The sequence below is a fragment of the Ambystoma mexicanum genome, chromosome 10 (assembly GCF_040938575.1).
Source record: "Ambystoma mexicanum isolate Mex_15411 chromosome 10, UKY_AmexF1_1, whole genome shotgun sequence".
Classification (NCBI taxonomy): Eukaryota; Metazoa; Chordata; class Amphibia; order Caudata; family Ambystomatidae; genus Ambystoma; species Ambystoma mexicanum.
Window position 1 is genome coordinate 767,651,365 of NC_090932.1, and position 22,070 is coordinate 767,673,434.

The 22,070-nt window shown below is 45.4% G+C and overlaps 1 protein-coding gene across 4 annotated transcripts in view; it reads right to left on the minus strand.

The window, feature by feature from the left end:
- MME (membrane metalloendopeptidase) overlaps window positions 1-22,070 on the minus strand; it is a 589,667-nt gene that overhangs the window by 182,537 nt on the left and 385,060 nt on the right. For all 4 annotated transcript variants that reach the window (XM_069618415.1, XM_069618414.1, XM_069618413.1 and 1 more), the window contains exons 11-14: window positions 14,991-15,127; window positions 14,352-14,445; window positions 3,298-3,426; window positions 121-219 (exon numbers count right to left, since the gene is read on the minus strand). In XM_069618415.1, the coding sequence (XP_069474516.1) occupies window positions 121-219; window positions 3,298-3,426; window positions 14,352-14,445; window positions 14,991-15,127 (459 nt within the window). The remainder of the gene's footprint in view (window positions 1-120; window positions 220-3,297; window positions 3,427-14,351; window positions 14,446-14,990; window positions 15,128-22,070) is intronic.

The window sequence follows — 22,070 nt, forward strand, 5'->3', positions numbered from 1 at the left end:
TCCTGGAAGCTCTGATTAAATCCGCTGTTAGCTGCAATGAAATTGCGACCAGGCATCCCTGTCCTCATCTTACACCATAGATAATGATAATAATGATGTACATGGGGATTATTCACTAACCTTTTGCTCTGCTTTCGTTTTAGTTTGTGCATCCATCCATGTCATTTCCTCTAATGTTTTGATGAACACACCACGGATTTGTCCAATCATTTCTTGAACCTGTGTAAGACCACAAACACAAAAACATTTGACAAAGCATATATAACTGTTTCAATGATGTAATTAGAAATGTAAACCAATGAGATTCTAGTTGTTGAGGGTATCTCAGCTTGAATGGAACACTCACAGTGTGTATGTCCTGATTATTCTACAAAGGACAGCCATTAAGGAAGGTCATTAAGAAAGAAACCCACCATGTTTCTGTGGCTGCGATTTGGAAAGTAACCATTGGACTTTAGGCCAAACTTCCACTTCTTTGGGTTAAACAATATATTATGTTATTTTACATGAGGAGGAGTGCTATGCCAAGTCAGAAAAGAAGAGGCTGAAGCTGACTATGCACTGACATATGAAGATGCATGCATGGAGCCACATTTTCCTGCACCTGAAGTCCCCTGCGACATCGGCCATCCACTGCATGTTTGCAGTGTCCGAAGAAGGTCTGTTCTAGATGACATCGATCCAGATGCACCTGAACTTGAGTCCATGAGGATGGCAAAATGGTATGTTGACCAACTGCATTTAGATTACTGGACCTTACATGGAAGGAGAGAGGTAGGGCAGTTGTGTCAACATTCAGACAGAGTTGGCTGAAAACAAGTCCCTTTATTGAAGGATGACAGTTATACAGGAAGAAAGTGTGAGCCCTCAAAGGGTTTTGGTTCATCTAGCCGTGTACCAGACAGGCCTGCAGATGGTCTGTCAAAGCAAGCCAAGGGTGACAGGCAACTACATTGCAGCGGCTATAAGGGCAAATGTGACAACTGTTGTGGGACCGTTTAGGGGCAGTAACATTCCCAGTTGTGTACCTCCTGACCCCATTGCTGTTCCTGTTCATCTACCTCCTCACATCTAATAATACCCTATTGGATGTGCCAACTGTAACAAGAGTTTAAGAGTTACAAAATTGAGATGTATTTACCACAAAGCAATAAGTCAATGGCATACACCCTTCTTTTACTCCTCAATGACTCTAGTGAACAATGGTATGCCTCCAGTATGTGGCATTGGACCCATCCAACATGCATGCACACTATGCAATTTGTCACAGCAGATATCACACGATATTCCAAGACAGTTTGGACAACCAATGGGCTCTGTCCGCCCTGACCGACACTTCCCTTCTCCTCTCTCCCCTGCACTTCTTGGTATTGCACTTGCACGATCGGAATGACACAAGGGGGGGTCATTACGAGTTGGGCGGTAAGGTATACCGGGCACCGGTAAAGAGACCGGTGCCGGTAATCCCTTACTGCCTGATTCCGAGGCCCCTTGGAGGGAACCGTAAGGAACGTGTGGTGTGACCACACTTCCCTTACGGGTCACGCTAAGGGACCAGGGCGCTAATAACGGGCTTGTCATTTGCGAGCCCTTTATTAGCCCCCTCCCCATTCCCATTGAGCCCTATGGGGGCTCAAATGGGAATCGGAAATGGTTTGTTCAATGGGGACTTACCGGTCCCTCGAGGGTCGGAATGCACCGGTAAGTCCCCATTGAACAAGACCGGACTCGGACACGGTATGGGAGGCAGCCATGGTGCTAATAGCACCATGGCTCCCGTCCATCTCGTAATGAGGCCCAAGGTCTAGTAGGACCGTTTTTGTTTGTCTTCATCCCTATCCCTCCACTCCCCCCATCGTGTTGCGCCTTGAAACACCTTTTGGTGTATAGGCGCATTATAAATACAAAATAAAGAAATATATACAATGGCCCTCATTACAACTGAGGTGCTAAGTGCACCAACTTTACCACCATGGTGTAAACTACGTTTACACCATGGTGGATGGCGGATTTACCGCCCCATTACAAGGTGAGTGGGGCGGTAAATCCCCATTTCCCATTTTCCCTTCCCCATTCCCATTTTTGCCCCATAGGGCATAATGGGAGTGGGGAAGGCGCTAATTACGGCACCGTAAATTACGGTGCCGTAATTAGCACCAAGGTGCCTTAGCACCATGGAACTTAACGCCTGCAAAAAGCAGGCGTTAAGGTGGGAATCAGGCGTTAAGGGTTAACGGTGGTGTTAACCCTTAACGCCTGAGTTGTAATGAGGGCCAATGTATTATTTAAGACTGTGTAAAGCACACAACACAAAGTAAGTTATTTCTAGGGACTGAGCAAGATGTGGCGGAGAAAGGAGTGGGGCAGGAAGGTCTTCAAGAGTTTCTGAAGAGAAAATGTAACAGACAATTTAAAACCTGTTAAAAACCAGCTCTCTGAAAAACCTTAGTATCATTTGGTAGATGCACATTTCAACATGCTTTGAAATGCCTGCAGACTAACTTTAATTTACTGTAATAAGCTTATGTTAGTACTATGATTACAGTTTCTCTAATGTCCAGTTCAAGGAGTCATTTGTTAATAAAATCTTCTAACACCAGGGTTACTTATACGTGTACACTGAGACTCAGGCTCTAATTATTTAAAAGCATAAGGGTGCACTGCTTTGATAAACTCAATTGAAATTAAATTTGTGTTAAAAAAAATGGTGTTGTGTTTTGCTCTTAAAATGTACTGCCAGGTTTAAGAGAATAGATTACTACCTATCAGTCAGTTCTCTTCCTTGAAAGAATGGGCCTAATTCCGAGGTTGGTGCTAGTCATGGCGCTATTAGCCCCATTACTACCACCACTACCGGTACCGTGTCCGCCCTGGTTCAATGGGGACTTACCGGACTAGTCCGTCCTTTGCGGGACCGCTAAATCCCCATTGAAAATATCAATCCCCATTCCCATTTGAGCCCCCACAGGGCTCAATGGGAATGGGGAGGGTGCTAATAACGGTACCGTAAATTACAGTACCGATATTAGCTCTGAAGTCCCTTTGCGGGTCCCGTCCTTAACGCCTGCTAAAACCAGGCGTTAAGGAAGGACCCGCAAAGGGACCTCGGAATAGGGCGCAAAGGGATTACCGGCACCGGTGTCATTACCGGTGCCCGGTATCCCTTTGCTCCCGGTTCGTAATGACCCCCAATGTCTTTCTTTACCTGTAATGTCACCCTAACGGTTCCCACATGTTATAGCGAACAGTAATAGGTCATTATACAAAAGAGATGAACACTACTCTTGGAAACATTACCACAACTTTGCTTTGTCCAGCAAATGCTTCTTGAACATATAATCTTCCAACAGCGTTTTCCAGATTGCCATTGACATAGTTTGCACAACGTCGCCAAACCGCAGTTTCTGATGTCGTGCCGTAAAGCGCCTGTTGAAAGAGGAACATAATGCGAAACGTCATGTTACAAAGTAGAAGAGGCACATATCATGGAAACACAATACAGAGTGGGGAAACTAACACGCGTTGCACTCATATGAACATAATAATGTTAATAATCATTGGAATGAATGTTAAAAGCAATTATAATAATATTAATAATAATAATAATAATAATAATAATAATAATAATAATAATAATAATACAGTAGTAACTTATTATTTTCAAAAGCTCTTTCTAGCAAGGTTTTACTGTTGCAGAACCCTGTAAATAAAAAGTGTTACTATCACCAAATTTAACAATATCTAGTATTTATAAGCTTGAGAAAGATGAAAGGCTGAGTTCGTCACGCGAAATTCAAACATGTGAACCACAGATTTTGAATTGATATTTCATTTATATCGCACTCGTACACACGTGTTTCAGAGCACGACAAGGCAAGCGAGGGGAACAGGGGAGAACAAAAAAACTATCTTACTAGGCCCAGTGACATTGAGACAGCGCAAGTGCATGGGAAAGGGAAGAGGGGGAAAAGTGCATGGAAGGGGGGAGAAGTGGAAAGTGCGTAGCAGAGGGGAAACAGATAAATAATAATAAATAAATAAAATAAATAAATAATAAAGGCAATAATCAGTGGTAGTGCAGCCAGCAAGAGGCAAGTGCTAGGTTTATCATACAGGGTATGCCTGATAAGTGCAGATATTCCAAAAACGGGCCCTACTTGCCCTCAGATATCTCAATGCAATCTGCTCTTGGCATATTGGTTCAATAATCGCTGCAAGGAAATTATGGATTTTTTTTTTAAACTTTCTTTATTGCCATTTTGATAATTATAACAACACAAGTACTCGGACATACAGTTTGAGTAGAAATTAAAAGGAACAATAAAAAACGATGCAAGCCAGTCCCATGTGCCATCTGGCATTTTCCCCTTCTGATCCCCCCCTTCCTCCCCGCGCCGTCCTCTCATCTGGCCGGTAGTTGGCGCCCGGTCGGAAGGTCGAATACCTGTAATCACAGGTTTTGTTGGGCTTTACTCTGATATGGGATTTTGACTATTTGTCTTGGATGATGCTTGTGAGCCCGCCTCATCCACGGATGATATTAGGTAAGCGACATATGGTCCTCAGATGTCCAGAGGTCGCGCATGAAGAGGTAGTGTTTTTATGTAGCTGGTTTCTGTGTCCTGGCAGTATGTTACGTCTTTCAACCAGCGTTGTAGGTTTGGTGGTGGGCCTCTCACCAAGCTGCATGCGATCCTTCATCTGGCAAGGATTAACAAAAGGTCTGTTAGTTTCTGGGTAGTGGCTGGGAGGTCTCTGGTCAAGCCGAGCATTGTCAACTTCAGGTCGGGGGGCAACACCACGTCGATTATTATGGATGTTTTTTCTAAAACTGCGTTCCAGAATGTAGTGAGTGTGGGGCAGTTCCATGCCAGATGTAAGAAGTCAGCTTCTGGGTATTTGCATCGGCTGCATTCAGCTGAGACCGATTTGTGCATGGAATGGAGTTTCGCTGGTTTTTGGTATAGTTGATGTAGGTAGTTAAAGTGAGTTTGCTTAAATTTGGTATTTATCGCTACTTTTTGGGTAAGATTCAGTATATAGTTCCATTCATTTTCGGTAAGCTTGGTATTTAGCGTCTTTCCCCATCTTATTTTATTTTTTTTTTTTGAGCGCACACTCCCCCCATCTTATTTTAGCTTTCGTGTTATATAAGTCTGAGGTTGATTGTAGCGATTTATAGATATTGGTTGCTAGGTGTCATTCGCCCTGGGCTTGAATCGTTTTGTCCAAGAGTGGCCATACTGGGGGTTGCTGCGGGAATGTAGGAAAGAAAGCTTGTACTGCGTGCTTTGTCCTGAAGTAGATGAATGTATCTAGTGCATTGTTGCCGCCCCTGTCCTTTGCCTGTTGTAATGAGAGAAACTCTCCCTCTGGGAATAGATCATGTATCGATTGGATCTGTAGTTTTTCTGTCCATTGTTGGTAGACTTTTTCCCCTGTGATGGGGATTCCGGGGATGAACTTCGCAGGTAAGAGTGGGGAGTATCTGGTCTGTATTGCTCCTGCTTTCGCCATTTTTTTCCAGATGGAGAGTGTCGCATATACCACATTCAGCGGTGTTCGGGGCGTTGGGAATGTGCCCAGGATGACAGCTTGCAGTAAGTGTGGGGTTGCTAAAGCTCTTTCAATTTGGACATGTGGCCTGACAAAGTCATTGGTATACCAGTGGCTAAGAAATTGAGCCTGGGCGGCCCAGTAGTAGTGTTCCATGTCTGGTAGTGCTAGGCCTCCCCGTCTCACCGGAAGGGTTAGGATGTTGTAAGCTACCCTTGCCACCTTTCCCGCCCAGATTAGGTCCATTTGTGAAGAGATACAGTAGTTTGGGCAAGATGACCATCTTCACAAGTGACACTCTTCCCCAGAGTGTGAGCGGGAGTGATTTCCATCTGTTTATTTTGTGTTGTAGAGTGTCGATGACTGTCTCATAGTTGTCACGTAGGATATCTCTGCTGGATCTTGACATGATGATACCCAGGTACCTGACTTTTGTGTGCTGCCATCGGAAGCCGAAATCGTCCTCAAGCTCTTTGGTTGTGGCGGTTAGGGGGAATATTATTGATTTTGAATTATTAATTTTCAGTCCTGAGTAGTGACCACATTTTAGTACTGTGCGCATCACTGGGTTTAGGTTCTCACTGGGGTCTCGGAGGAAGAGTACGACATCACCAGCATAGAGCGATATGATCAGCTTGTGGGGGCCGAAGGTCAGGCCTCGTGGATGTGTTGCAGTCTGAGGTCTGACGCCAGGGGTTCCATCACCAGGGCGAACAACAGGGCAGATAGCGGGCATCACTGCCGCATTCCTCTACACACGTGTATGCTTGTCGAATGATTTCCTCCCAGGAGAATATTAGATGTGGGGGCTTTGTATAGAATGGAGATTAGTTTTATAAATCTTTTGCCTAGGCCCATTCGTTCCATGATTGCATAGAGGAAGGGCCATTCGACTGAGTCGAATGCCTTTTCTGCATCTAATAGTATTGCGGCTGCTTGTTGTTCTGGGTCAAGGGCTTTGATTACTACGAACATTCTCCTTATTCCAAAGGTGGTGTTTCTTCCTGGAATGAACCCTGCTTGGTCTGCTAGGACCAGGGCGGGCATGAGCGGGATTAGACATTTGGTTAATATTTTGGCCAAAATTCTATTGTCAAGGTTTATTAGTGATATTGGTCTATATGATGTGCACTCGTCTTTGGGTTTATCTGGTTTATGGAGAAGAATTATGTTGGCCATGTACAGTGTGGATGGTAGCTGTTCTTCTTCTAAAGCTTCATCATACACTTGTAGTAGTATTGGTAGTAGTATTGGGGCAAGAAGATTTGCAAAGTTCAATAGAATTCTCCTGTTAGCCCATCTGGGCCTGATGCTTTTGTAGTAGGGAGTTCTTTGATCACCTCGAGGATTTCTTCAAAGGTAAAGGGTGCATTAAGTGGTTCCCTAAGTCCTGCATCCACCCACTAAAGGTCAATTGAATCTAGATAGTGCTTCAGTTCTAGAGGATCTCCTGTGAAGTATGAGTTGTATAGTTTCTGGTAGTATTGCCAGAATGTTTCGACAATCTCTTTGGATTCGTAGACGGGTCTGCCCACGTGGTCCTTGATCGATTCAACCACTGTAGGTTTTCTGTCAGCAGAAATAAGCCTGGCTAAGAGCGAGCCAGGCTTTTGCCCCTCTCCATATTGTCGGATTCGGTAGTTGTTAGTCAGGAATTTAATTTCCCTCTCGGTGGCTGCCCTGAACGTCCCCAACTCTTCTTTTACTTTTGCATGTGTTTGAGGGTCGTCTGCAAGAGTGAGTGAATGTTCAAGATCTTTGAGCCGTGTCTCGCTTGAGTCCAGTTCTCTCCGTATTAGCTTAAGAATGCTATTTTCCTTAGATAAGTAGACCCCTCTTATGAAGCACTTTAGGGTCTCCCAAAGCGTCCATGCCAAGGCCACCGAACCCTGATTGGTCTCTATGAAGGATGTTAGTTCTTCCGACAGTTCATGTGCGAAAACTTGATCTGGTAACGCTCTAGGCTTGAATCTCCATTGTGGTCTGGCATTAGTTGTTCGAGTCGGAATGTATTCTAGGGTCACGGCCGAGTGATCAGAGAGGGATCTGGGAAGAATCTGGCAGTCACCCTATTGTGAGTGAGCTTCTTTTGACACCAGGAGATAGTCCAATCTTGAGCTCGATTTGTGGACTCAGGAGAAGAAGGTATAATTGCGGGTGTCCTGATGTTTTTCTCTCCATATATCCATGAGATGATATGCTCTACATATTTCTTTAACTTGTTGGCTCGCTTTGGAGCATGGGAGTCTGTTGCTATGTGATTTGTCTTTGTTGGGATCAAGAGGTGTATTAAGATCACCTCCCCATATGATTGTGGGCCGTCGTCCTGTTTCTAGATGTGTTGTTACCCAGTCAAAATTGTTGGTGCCATCTACAATAGGTCCATATGAGTTCACAAGAAGTATTTCTGCTCCGTTGACCATTCCATGCACTAGTATGGATCTTCCTTCTGAGTCTTTCTGTGTTGAGATAAGTTTGAAATGTATCATTTTACTAGTCAGGATTGCTACCCCTCTAGTGTAGGACTAGAAGGAATGCAAAGAATCTATGGCATCCCCAGTCTTTGGCCCAGCCATTCTCAGAGGAGGGTTGCAAATGTGTTTCTTGAATAAGGGCTATGTCGACTTTGTGGCGGCGCAGGTATTGCGTCATCTGCCGTACTTTGGCTGGGCGATTGCCGCCTTTGATATTCCACGTAGCTACTTTGAACTTGCAATCGCTATGTTTCTGTGTTTACTGGATTTAAGGCGGACCTTCCAGCTCCTAGTCCCGTGGAGTCGACCAGTATCTGACTTGAGAGTTTCGATGAGGAGGCGCAGGGTGGGGTCTCGTGCGGGCTGGTGTGGCCATAGCCGGGACATGTATAAGGTGGTGGGCTTCTCTTGGCTTGACATCGGACAACATAAGCAACTGGATCCCTCCCAACACACGAGCAACCCCCAACTTGCTTGTTTCTCTATTTCCCTCCCATTAAGCTTAACTGGTCAATGTTAACTTTGCTGTGCAAGGGACCCTGGGAGCCTCCCAAGGTGCGCAGCCCTGCGACCTTATTTCAGTTTGTGTGTTCCGCTCGGACTGTCAGCAAGTGTTTGAGATTTTGCATTATCCGTTGGTTATCTATGGCAGATTTCTTTGGGATCTGTCTCTCTGGGGGCGTGGTTGGTTAGCCGGTACGCTGCATCCAGCTTGGTCAAGATATGAATTGGCTTCTTCGGCTGTTTGAAAGAATTGGAGTCTTCCATTATGCTGTATCCTTAGTCGTGCGGGAAGAGCATTGAGTATGTTATCTGGTTGTCTCTGAGCCTTTGCTTAATATTCATAAAGGATCTTCTTTGGGCTTGTACTGTGGCCGAAAAGTCTGGGTAGAAATGAATTTGATCCCATCGAGCAGCAGGTTCCCCTTTTCTCTAGTGAGGCGAAGTCTTGTGTCGCGATCCCAGTAGTTGAGCAACTTTGCAATAATTTGGCGAGCCGGGGCTCCGGGAATGGGTTTTGTCGTTGGGATCCTGTGAGCACTTTCTATTACAAACATGCATGAGAAGGCTTCGGACCCGAAGAGTTTGATACACATTTCTTCTCCATACTCTTCCATTTTTGCCTGCGGCTGGTGTTCTCTCACTCCAACGATCCTAATGTTGTTTCTCCTTGCTCGGCCCTCCAAATCTTCGCTCCGTGCATTAGCCACTTTCATTTGTGCCTCTAGTGATGTCACTCTGGCTATCATGCTTGCTGCACCATCATCCAAGCCAGAAACACATTGTTCTACCTCTTGTAGGCATTCGGTGTGGTTATCCAGCCTGTGTTGGAGCTGGTCGACTTTGGAGGAAAGGCCGTCCATTGTGTTGTTGAGGTTCCCTATTCCGGTTTTTAGGTCGAGAAGGAGCTCTCTAATGTCTGTGGAGTGGGAGCTGTCTTCTTCTCGGTCTATATCACTTGATGAGGGGTCTTGTTCATTGTTCAGTCTGGGTCTTTTCGGAGCCGAGCCTATTTCGAAATTCAGTTTCCTTTGGGATTTATCTGTTTTTCCCATTTTCCTATTACGGAGGTGGCTGGCCTCGTAAGCTAGTATTTCAGGTGAGAGTTTATTCTCGCTGTAGTGTTTGACCTCGCGCCTGTCGCCAAGCTTTTAACCATGCATAGCTGTCCTGGTGTTTTGTGCCAGTGATTTTGAGGCTTTTTGCGCTTGTTTCCTTTATCGCCCTCAGGCAAACACTTTAACGGTCAGAGGCTCTTGCTGGATGTGGTGTCGAGTGTTGAAAAGGGGGTCTAATCAGCAGCTCTTGGAGAGTTCTAGAGGTCAATGCTGTGGGTTTTAGCGGCCAGGGAGGTGACGTTTGAATGTTCGCTGGGTGTGCGCGTAAGGGAGAGACTCTGCGAAGGTAGGATGTTGTGCGCTTGTCTAGTTTATTGTCTTGCTGGTTTGCATGCGCTGTACCTGGACTCCGGGGATTGCTTCGCGGTGGAGGGAGCTGCTGCGTTATTCCATCCACCGGGCTTCCCTCACTGGCGCCTGAAGATCACTATTGGTATGTCAGGACTCCGACTACAGCTCCACGGACCGAAGGGAGATGATGGCCCGGCCTCGTCTCCGCCGCTTCTCTTCTGCCGCCAGGGGCCCCGAGTTCCGGGGGTGCCGGTTCAGAGCCAGCCCTACCGCGGGGTCCACGAACCCCATCGGTGTAGGGTGCCCTCGTTCAATCACGGCGTCTATCTCCCCTCGGCACAGGCGTGTTCAGTCTCGTGCATGCTCCGCTATTTTGTCTGTTGTGGGGCTGGCGGGTTGGCGGATGTCAGGCCGCGGCGTGTTGCGCCAGGCCGCCAAGAGGCCGCCGGGAGTTTCGTCGGGTGACTGGGTCTCGTTCACTGTGGAGGTCGTTCTCGGCGTCTGGACTGTCTCGTTCCATTTTTTCTTCACGCTTGCCAGTCTTTCACCTTTAATCTGTGAAATACCATCGGATGAGTGCGGCAGTCCCTGGAAATCAGCAGGATTTTACAGGATTCATTCGGGGCCGCGCGGGAGCTCACAGAGTTGCGGCCATCTTGGTCGGCTCTCTAGCACCCTCTGAAATTATGGATTTAATTCTTGAAGATTTGAAATCAGCAGAGATTCACATAAACACATAGTTAAAAATACGTTTGACTAGTGAAAACAGCAAACGTGTTTTAAACATTAACACGAAAAGGCATGTTTTGTGATATGATTCTTTCCATGCTGCGATGAACGGGGGTTCTTTAGAAAGCATCTACTACTCTACATTATGATCATTTGATCAATGGGTCATTTTCACTCAGGTCCGGCATGCTCTGGTCTGGGTGTCACCACATTTATGAAGAAACTTAACGGTACATACCTAGAACTTCTCATGTCTCAGTCACACCAAGCCAGGGATGCTGCCATTATGCCCATACCAACCGCTAGGGATGTCCCTAAGTCCTTCTTGGAGTGGGCATCACGTCACATTCACTTCACATAGGTGGGTTTAGGGACAATTCCGTCTCAGGTTCCTTGTGATGCTAATCTCTTAACCTGCCAATGTTCTTTTATGTTATTCCACTACATTGTCATATACCCTTCGCCACAGACAAAAGGCAAATCTTCCAGCCACAAAATCTTCAAGAGAAGACTATCCATCCAGTGGCTGAAGCTACCCCCCGCCCCCTATTTACTCCATGTCATTCCTGGCCCTCTCGTTGCTAACACCTGTGACCAGAAGAAATTACACCCACAACTCAAGTTCTTTTGCTGTGCCACAACACACTACTGAACACCCCTGCACTTCTATTCCAATGCAGCCGTCATCACTGCAAGGCCACCACCATCTTAGATTACTCCACTGATCGAGGAGGGTGCCAGGCACTCACCGAATTTCAGCCCCCCTTCAGTTTGCCGATCGGGGAAATGACAATCATTGGCTACTCCACCTTCTCCAGAACTCAACTCACAGCAAAGCTGTGCGGCCTGATCCCTCGCTCTAGGCTGTGTTTCAGCTCTCGAGATGGAGTCCACGTCAGAGCCAAAAGTATGCGTTCTCTTCAGAGCCTAGATAGCTCCATCCTCAGGTATATTGATTTAGTGTTGCACTGATAAATTGACCTGCTTATGTACACACAAACCAACAGTAAAAAGTTTCAATTGAAGTCAATGGGTCTCATTATAAGGTTGCCGGTCTGGTAATAACGGTACCGGTAAGCTTGCCGGAACCGTTGTTACTGGACCGGCAAACTACGAGGCCTGCTCGCGGGTGCCTTTTCACCTGCCGAGTCTGACCTGGCGGGCATACCGGCACCCGCGAGCAGACCATGTGGGATGCACCGGCACCGTTCACGAATGGTTCGGGTGCATCTGACCTCCCCATTCCCATTGAGCCCTACGGGTCTCAATGGGAATGGGGACTAATAATTACCGGCATCCGGCAATGGGCAATTACCAGATCCGGCAGGGCCGGAATGCCCCAGTGATTGCCTATTCCCGGGTGCCGATAAATTCATGACTCCGGCGACAGCCATGCCGGTATTTACCGGCATGGCTACTGCCGGACACATAATAAGGCCCAATGTCAAGAGCGGCAGTCGAATGTTCACATCAACTACCCTGTCCGTTTTGCTTTGTTGTAATTAAAGGGAATCTTAACTGCAGTCATGTTTATAATAGTAATATATCATAGTGGATTTTCATTTTTTGAACTGCACCTGAAGTGCGGCACTAGTCAACATGTGGCAACCACAATGTAAATGCTAAAATCACCCTAAAGGATTTCACACTTTTCTCTAATAGCAGAATGAGACATTTTGTCTGTGTGTGCAGCAACAGAAAGTATATCCTTATGGAACACTGCTTGACTACATATTATAAATTAACACTCATAAAAAAAGATAAAACATGTATTTCTATAACCATTCAGTGGAAGTAGGTAACTGCTTAATTTCTTCAGGATACAGAATACCCTTGGCAACCCCCTTAATTCGAATTTTGGATTACTGACAAACGTTTCTAAATGTGAGTTTAGAGTTGCTTGGGGTGCATATGGACTGTGACTGACTCATTTGAGCTATTATGTCCCTTTTAGGGTTAGAGACCAACCTGAATGTGCAAAGGGTCTTTCCAATTCGGGTTTGGCATGAAAAGCTGAAAACAATGTTTTTCGAGGTCCCCCAGAGTAAATCCAGTGGTTTAAATCCATACAAACCCTTACAGCCGTCACTCAACATTCTTATAAAAGACACCCTAAGTAGGATGGCTGCACTCACATATGGTTCCCAAGGTTAATGAGCCTGCAGTCCTAGGCAAACCCTCACTGATGAAGCCTTAATGATGCCACAACATTTCTGGGGATACCTGGGATCTCCTGCAGAGGGGATGAACCTAGAAGCTCTGTGTGGACCAGCACTTATTGGGCACAGCAAACCTGATTTTAACATAGGGCCTCATTATGACCCCGGCGGTAGCAATGCCGGTAAAAACGGCACGTCTGCCGCCAGAGTTGTGTTTTTATTTGGCGCCTAGCAATGGGGAATCACTGGGGCATTACATCCCCGGTGGTCCCTGAAGCCAGGCGACAGAAAAAGGTACTTCCCATTCCCATTCGAGTCCCATAGGACTCAATGGGAATGGAAAGGATGGATGCACCAGCACTGTCTGCAACAGTGCTGGGACACCATCAAGGTCTGCGAGCGGGAGCCTTTCTGCCTACCAGGTCAGACCTCAATTTAGGCTCGGGTCACCCTGAGCAGCTGCCAGTCAGCATTGCACCCATGCAGGTATCAGCCTGAGTGCATGCGTGCCAGACCACTTCCCCAGAGTCGAAATCACAGCCTTCAATAAACTTCCTGTGCAGCTAGGACCCACCTGTCCCCACCTGTCCCTGCACCAACAACACCCACCACTAGCTCAGGAGACAAGCCTTCGGAAGTCCCCAAGTTCCAAGCAAAAAGTTACCACTCCCCTTTTTCACCTTCTATTTCACACCCTTGATTCATCTCAACTTCCCCTATATGTTTCGGTTTGTTTTCTTTAGCATTTCTCAGCCTTCTTCATGATGATATCTGTCACCATCCCACCTGTCAGCTTGTGTAATCTTCCAGCACCTGGCTCTGGTGACCTTTGAACAGTATTGCGTTTAGCACTATCTCCTAATAATGTTGTGCTTCACTTGCACCCTTTTCCTTCCTTCGCCCCTGATTTTCACAATTAGCTTTTTTACAAAACCCATCTCGCTTCTGTTACATTGCTATGCACATCTTTACTGAAGCACTGCTGTTCAGCTTTTCAATTTTGCTTGATTTTCTGAACCTAACCATCTTTGTGAACCTATGACTAGTAGCATTTTCGTGGCCCAGGCAAAACTAACCCACTCTACTCACCCCCACAATTCTAAGTGTTAGTATCAACTGTTAAACTACACACTGAAAATGCTGCAAACATTCTTCAGCTCATAAATTCTCTAACAGTACACAGTGTACATGATGCCATCAACTCAACAGGGTAATCACAGCTAATCATGTATGATTAGAATCCATGTCAATCTTGTTTGGGAAATTATATCATGCAAACGGGCACTGTGATGCAATGATAAATGTCACCCATCTGTCTGACATCACTTCCTTCAATATCCATTCCTAAATTCTCAAAGTAAGTTCAAGCACTTGATGAAGAATTATGGTTATGCTGGCAGCAGTTTCTGTGTTAGTTACACAGTCATGTCTATTGTCGTGGGAAAAGGGATCTTGCAAAATATACTTCATTTAGATAGTTCAGAATTGAACCACATTACAAGCTGAACATGTATGATACCCACCTTGCGAAATGCATTTCTTGTGTCTTTGTAGTCACTACTTAGGGTGTTTACAAAATCCATGATGGTTCGCCAAGCAATATAATTCTGAATGTCTCTGTAAAAGAAAATAAGACGATGCTGAGATTACATTGAACCACATCATATCCAGTTTGTACAAAACATTCAGTTCAGATCAAGCCCGGTGGAAAAGCCAGTTATATGTGTGGTTGTCCTGGTGAATTGCTTTGGTCTGTTACATTTGCACTTTTCATAAATGGCTGCCATAATTCAACCTCAGTCTAAAAGCAACGAATGCAGTGAAACAATTTGCAAAATGTCTGCAGTTTATTCCACATCTACCTCATTCTAAAGCCAGCGCTACATGAGAACTTCTCAAAGAGCGCATGCGTGGCCAGGAAGGTTCCCAACATACTCGCAGCATATATGCAGTGTCAGGCATAGAAGCCAAGGATTTGCCCAAGTTCCTCTGTCTTTCACCGCACACATGCTGTGATTCCTTGATCCATCTTCGCCATGTGTGGAGATAGGCAGGAATGACTGGGTGGAGTGAACTGTAGTGGCATTTGGGTCACACTCCTCCAGCCTCATCAGAATGTACCCGATGAGTAGCGGTCACATCTGGACCTGTTAGGAATTTACCTTACAGTGTACTTGGGAAGAATTTGTTGCAATTTTGTCAGGTACTCCGGAGCATAGACAACCACCTCTTCTGAATTTTGGATAGTGAGTGGCACGGTTGACATTATTTCATTTGTGTAATTCATCCAGTTGAATTGCTACAAAAAAGTGGAAATTAATATTTTAATATGGTTTGAATAAAATAAGACTGAAGATTGTTAGTCTTGTAGGAATCATAGGAAAAGACAGCAATCAGACTATTTTTTTATTGTCTGAGATCAGGCTACATTCTTGAATTGTGCATAGGTACAAACGGTTCACCGAACTTTCTGTCTTATAAGCACACTTTTTTCAATTGCGAGGTGTACTCTGTACTCTATGTACAAGGGACAACACGTTTGTTCTAAAAGTTGACAGTCAGTATATTTATTATACTAGCCTAATATTTGACATTTTTTCCTATAGATTTCAATCACATTGTTCAACTGTGGCATACAATAGGTAGGACGTTAAACATTATAACATTTGAAATACAAATGCACTCTGTTTATTTGTGCTTGTTTATTTGTTAGTAGTGTTTTACTGCAATTGTATTAACTTGAACTTTGCTGTACAGATAGGATCTGACCACACCACATGTGGATAAGATACACATTCAAAGAAATGTATTAAATAAAAACAAGGCACATTTTTGATGCGTATGGACTGTAGAAACATGACAACACAGAATTGTGCATCCTACATACATCAAAAGTTCTTCTTTCTTTACACCTTTATTTTGCGGCCTCGGCAAAGTTTGGGATGGTATTCCAGTTTTAATCAGGTTGAAGCATGCCAACTCACAAGCATAAGGGGTCATAGAATAGAAACTGTGCACCCGTGCAAGTGCATTTAGCACTAGTACAAGAAAATGCCACAGTGAAAGCAACATATTCATTAAATACATATTTTTACCAGAGCAAATTTTGCACTTGTGCTATGAGTATGCCAAATATTATCCTTGTGCAGAAATTCCCTCAAATAATGTGTTTTTTGCACTTGGGAAACGTTTGCCCTAGTTCTAACTGGACGTGCAGGGAGGCAAAGTTTCTGTACTATCACCCATGACGTGATTGACTCTCAAAGCTGCTCTGGACAATAGTTTCTTAGCGGAATGAATGAAATTGTAAGGCACATAAATCATCACATTGGCAATACGTTAACACATGTTGATCAATGTAACGGAGACACACTTTGCAATGTAACAGCTGATGGCTGGCAGTGCCCAATTCAGATCTTGTTTAGCATCTTCACTGCCTAAACCTTTCAGCATCCATTAGACTATAAAGTGAACCAAGGTTTTGCTGTTACACACTCAGTTTGTGGGTCGAATGGTTTGAGTGTTGTCTCTGATTCTGAACGGAACATTTATCAAATAATTACCACCATGTGAGGAAAACATAATACATAACGTGATCGTGCATTTTGAGTGCTAGGTTATGTTTACATTTATATATTTATGTATTGACTTTATTGAGTAAACGCTTCACCTAGAATAACAGTAGCTACTCAACAAACTGAACAGCGTAAGCATATAACCACGACAGATGCAAATTTGGTGAGGGTGTGAAAGCCTCAGTTTATTGGATTTTTATTAATATAACATGATACATGTAATTCTGTTTCTGAAAGGGGATTCTGCTAATCAGACCTCACCTTTTTTGAAGCTCCATGTGAAAAAAAGCACAGTGCATAGAAATGTCTGTGAAGAACCAATCTCCTGACAACTGCATCATCTGCTCTCCAGTGACACAGGGCATGTTTAAAGGTCACATGTGCATTCCTGACAGCAACTGTGACCCAAACTCACTCCTGCCAAAGGTGACATTTTAACTTATTCATAATGTAATAATCAATTATTAACATGGTGGAAGGTTAATCTATAAGAATAAGCTACACCTGGTTTGGCATGATAACTGAAAGAGCAATCACACCTTTAAAGCCACAACAATTTGATATCATACACGTTTCAGTTCTGTGAGCCCAGACCAAGTATGTGAGGGCAATGTGTATTTATGGCAGCCTGGCTACCTGCACTGTTCTCAGTGAGACAATAGCCAGGATGCTGTCTTGCTTTGATTCCCCAGGTGGAATGGTAACACCCCCCTTTAGCATTGGAGCTCCCACCATGAAATCACCTGGGAAACCTGCATCAAAGGGGTCCTAACATAACAAAGCCAGCCTCACACCAGGCTGTTTCACAACAAAGGGTCTTTCATGTCTTCAGGCTTCGGAAGAGGAAGAGTTAGAATTGCCAGTGAAGGAAAGGTGGATATGAGAAGGGTTCCATAATTTGGATTTTCTTTGGGGCTCTTTTTCCTTCCTGTACCCTCAATTTCCTGTGGAACAAGTCACCATTCATGCAAGATGGCATGGTCACATTTTACAGTTATTGAACTCCTTACAGAAGGCTTGCTTCTGTCCAATACCCTGAACCCTTATGGTCCTTTTAATTAAGGTAACACATCGCATGATGGATGTGCTGGAGAATAACTCTCACACCATACAAGAAGACTGACTCTGGGGGAATATGGCAAAACTTTCTGTTTTAATATCAATTATCTAAAACAAGGAGTACAATGGACATCAACGGACGTCGAACAGCACGATCTCAACACATTTCATAAACAATTACACTTTTATTCAAAAACCTGTCATACATGACGTTATACTACGTGGCAAACTACAAAAACCTACAAGTGATTGTGGTGGTTAAAGGTGAACATCTAAGTATACGTTTTATATGGGATAGGATTGTGAATGGGTCTTTATAGTCAGATGGGCAACTCATGCCCTCCCTTAGTGCAAGTCATAGTGCAAGTCACCCTCGACAGTGATTAGAAACACAACACCTCATTGGCTCTCAAACTATAAGGCCCTTTGTTATATGGCCTTCTACAATTGGTTGGCACGCTTGCATACTTCTGGAACAATCGATTCTCTAGCAGCATGTAAGCTGGCACCCAGGTGATGGTGGGTGAACATGAACAAACCTCCCCACCAAATTAGCCCATCATCTCTCATCACTCATGCCGTCTGCCATTCAGATTGAGTTTGAACTTGGCCTTGCAGTAGCTTTTCGTCTCTGTGAATATAAGGGAGTGTGAGCACATTCTTAACAAGGTTCAGGCATGCATGCCCACATCTAGTTTCATCTTGGACTCATGTGATCAGAGACCGTGAATTGGCCCAATTTATAACATTTAAATGTCTTAAATGAAGAACTTGGCTCTCATTGTGTTCTCTCTTTGCAACTTTAACAAGGAGCGGTTTTGCTTCTCACGTTTCACTGTTCTTCACGAATAGATAACCCGTTCTTGACTGCCGCAGCCCTTGTCATCAGGCCAAACAGTCTTCCTTTGCTCCATCTTCGAGCCTTGGTTTATTCTTTGCTGTGATACACAAACAGCTGTCAATCTTCCTTTCTCCATGGGTTAAGCTTATTACAATGGTGCCACCGAATGTCCATATTCTATAGATATATATATATATATATTGGTGGCACCACCTGCAGTCTATTCACTACATATAGCCAGCCATATGATTACTTAGTCTACCTGCGTTACGGCATCTGTACAGTTATAAAAATGACTTGCATTTTCTACAATGCTACTGCACACGTGCAATCTTCATTCCACACATGAAGGTCTTCCCAATTCTTTACTTCGCCGTCAGGTTCTATATCATTTATGCATTCTCTTCTCTGGTCACCCTTCTTAGTGCTCAGGGTAAAGTCACGTATCTTGATCATGAGGTAGGAGGGGGTGAAATCCAACCTCTCCCCTGTAAAGTACAGGATGTACATGACTGGGAGACTCCCACTACTCGAACCCAGGTGAGAGCCTTTTTGGGCCTCACTGGATATTACCGTAACTTCATGGCGGACTATGGCACCATAGCTGCCCCTCTGACATAGCCGAAACAACCAAGGAAGGTTAATTGGACGGAAGACTGTCAGAGTGCCTTTATAGGCTTGAAGGAAAGTCTGTGTAGTGCACCTGTGTTGTGTGCACCTGACTGCAGCAAACCCTTTATCATTCAGATTGATGCCTGTGACACCGTAATTGGAGCTGTCTTGTCCCAGTTAGATGACAAAGGGAGGGAACATCCTATCATATTCATCGCAAGGCAACTCAAAGGTAGAGAACTTGGGTGGGCTACTGTTGAAAAGGAATGTTTCAGCATAGTTTGGAGACTTAGGCGTTTTAGGCCCTACCTTAAGGGGTCTACCTTCAAGGTCCAAAAAGACCATTAGCCCTTAAAATGGCTTATGCAGATGAAGGGTGAAAACCCGAAGCTGCTCAGGTGGTCCATTAGCCTGCAAGGGCTACACTTCACTATTGAGCATAGACCAGGGAAGAGTCATAATAATGTAGATGGCCTTTCCAGAAGGTATGTTGATAATCTAGATGAGGGTGTCAATCTCATGGGAAATTAGACCACCCTAACCTCAGTCTGGGGAGGGGTGACTGTGATGCTGGAATTGCATTGGAGGGACAGGGCATCCCTGTCCTTGTCCTGTACTCCATTTTCATGTGTGTCCTGTGTTGTTTTCTGCACAGGGGTCAATGTGGGAGTCCTGGCAGTGCAGCTCTTCCCCTTTTTAGTTGTGGTGAAGAGACCCTTGGGAAAACCTTTACGGCACCCATGGGTAGGGCTACAGCCATGTACCTCTAGTGTATGTTTTTGGGCTCCTGTGTGTGGCCCACAGAGCATGGTATGGGATGGTGGCAGCTCCATGCTGAACTTCACAGGTGCTTTGAGTATCCTCCATTTTGGGATACGCAGGCCGTGCCATAGGAATCAGTTTATTCCTGATAGGAGACAAGTGGCCCCTGTGGCCTCTTGCTTTCTATTGCCAGTTACCTTGTTTTCCCAAAGTCATGGGAAGCCCTGACTCTGTCCCTTCCCTTCACTGGCTGTTGGGTGGAAGTTCCATATATGGTATTGTGGGGAAGTCCAGGCCAGACTGTCTGGAGCCTTCTCAATGGGCCTCATTACGACCCAGGCGCTAATGGGTTAACGGCACCATAAAAGGCTGCAGCGCCGTTAACCTATTAGCGCCTAATTACGAGGTCCCTTTGCGGGACCCGACCTTAACGGCTGGTTTTACCAGCTGTTAAAGTAGGGACCCGCAAAGGGACCTTGGTGCTAAGTACGGTGCCGCAATTTGTGGCACCGTAATTAGCGCCTTCCCCATTACCATCGAGCCCTATGGGGCAAAAATGGGAATGGGGAAGGGCCATGGTGGCATGGGGAATTACTGCTCCGCCAACCTTGGAATGGGGTGGTAATTCCCCATTCCGCCATGGCGGACACCGGCTAACAGCACCATGGTCCTCCGCCAGGGTCGTAATGAGGCCCAATGACTGTATGTTGTGGGTACGCCCTTGGGGTGGGACCTGGGTGAATGGCGTGGGTGACCATTATACATTTCATGTTATGGGTGTCTGGTTTCTGGTGTGTGACACAATGGGCCTCATTACACGGTAGGCGGTGAGCCATGGCGCTATTAGCGCCATGGCTCATGCCGGTAAAATACCGGCACCGCCTTGGCGGAAAGGGGATTTACCGCCCCATTCCAAGGTTGGAGGGCCGGTAAATCCCCTTTCCGCCATTGCCCTTCCCCATTCCCATTTCTGCCCCATAGGGCTCAATAGAAATGGGGAAGGTGCTAATTACGGCACCACAATTTTGCGGTGCCGTAATTAGCTCCGAGGTCCCTTAGCGGGTTGGATTTTAACGCCTGCAAGAAGCAGGCGTTAAATCCTCCAACCCGTAAAGGGACCTCGTAGTACGGCGGTAAGGGTTAACGGTCACCGTTGCCATTAACGGTGACCGTTAACCCTTACCGCCGTCCGTGTAATGAGGCCCAATGAATGAGACAGCCCTGCCCGAAACTGGTATTAATGCAGTGTGGAGTGCAGAATGGCTGGGTACTTGTCCCAATTTACATTCCTTGTTGTGACTGTCTGGATGCGGAAGAATGGCCTGAATGCACTGTGAGCCTGATTAGCTGCTTGCCTGCTGAATGCCTTCGGAATGATTGGCTGTCTGAGCTTGACTCAGCAGTGTGAATGAGAGAATGAAAAATATACCTGGGGACCTCTCACTTTCTGGAATTGTTCAGAGGCTGAAGTCGAAACTTGATGATTAACTTTGATACCCATTCTGAAGAAGAAGGCTTTGCTGCTGCTTTCCTTCAACGCAATCCAAAAGCTGTCTCCAAGAAATGATCCAAGAGAGGACTTGGCTAGGAGACCTCTTCCCGAGCTATGAGGGAACACCATGCACCAGCTAACCTTCACCATGACTCCCTGGAAGTCAGTCCTTGAAAGGCTGCCAACCGGAGACCCGGGCCGCTGAGGAACCTGAAGTAAAGCACAAGGATGTTGAGGCCGTCGACGACCATCACCGACAACCGAGGTTCGGAGGACCAATGTAACCTTGTTGACCGGAGCTGCAAATCACCATTGCATAAGACAATTTGAAATCAAGGACTCCCTTGCCAACTCTGTTGACCTCTTTGTCTCACCAGAGAAAGTCAAGGTTGCAGACGAACCAAAGAGAATCCGCTGGTGGGTTTCCTGCCACCCGAAGTCCACAAAAATTCAGATGAAGATCCAAAAGCCAGCCGTGGTCGAGTCCTGATTGCCAGCGTCAAATGCTGATGAACCTATGCCCTTTCTGGGCCTACGTTCTTCAATGATCTGCTTTGCAACAATTAACTCTTATCATTGAGGTGTACCACAAGCCTCATCTTCGCAAGACATCCACAACTGATCATCGACGAGCACCGCAAGGATCGAAGCTGATACCATCGATGACATTGTTCACCATTTCTTCACGGAATCTCGATGATCCGTGGTTCCTGCCTTAAAGGGAGTTCACTCAAGAAGGATCCTTCGATGACTCATCGAAGAACTCTGCTAAACCAGGTACATTGGGGTAGTAGAACTTCTTTAGAAGGAACCAAGACTATCTTAAACAATATAGGGACTGGGATTGTTGATACACTTTATTTACAGGTTGCCCAGGTGGGGGGATCCTCAAACAGAACTG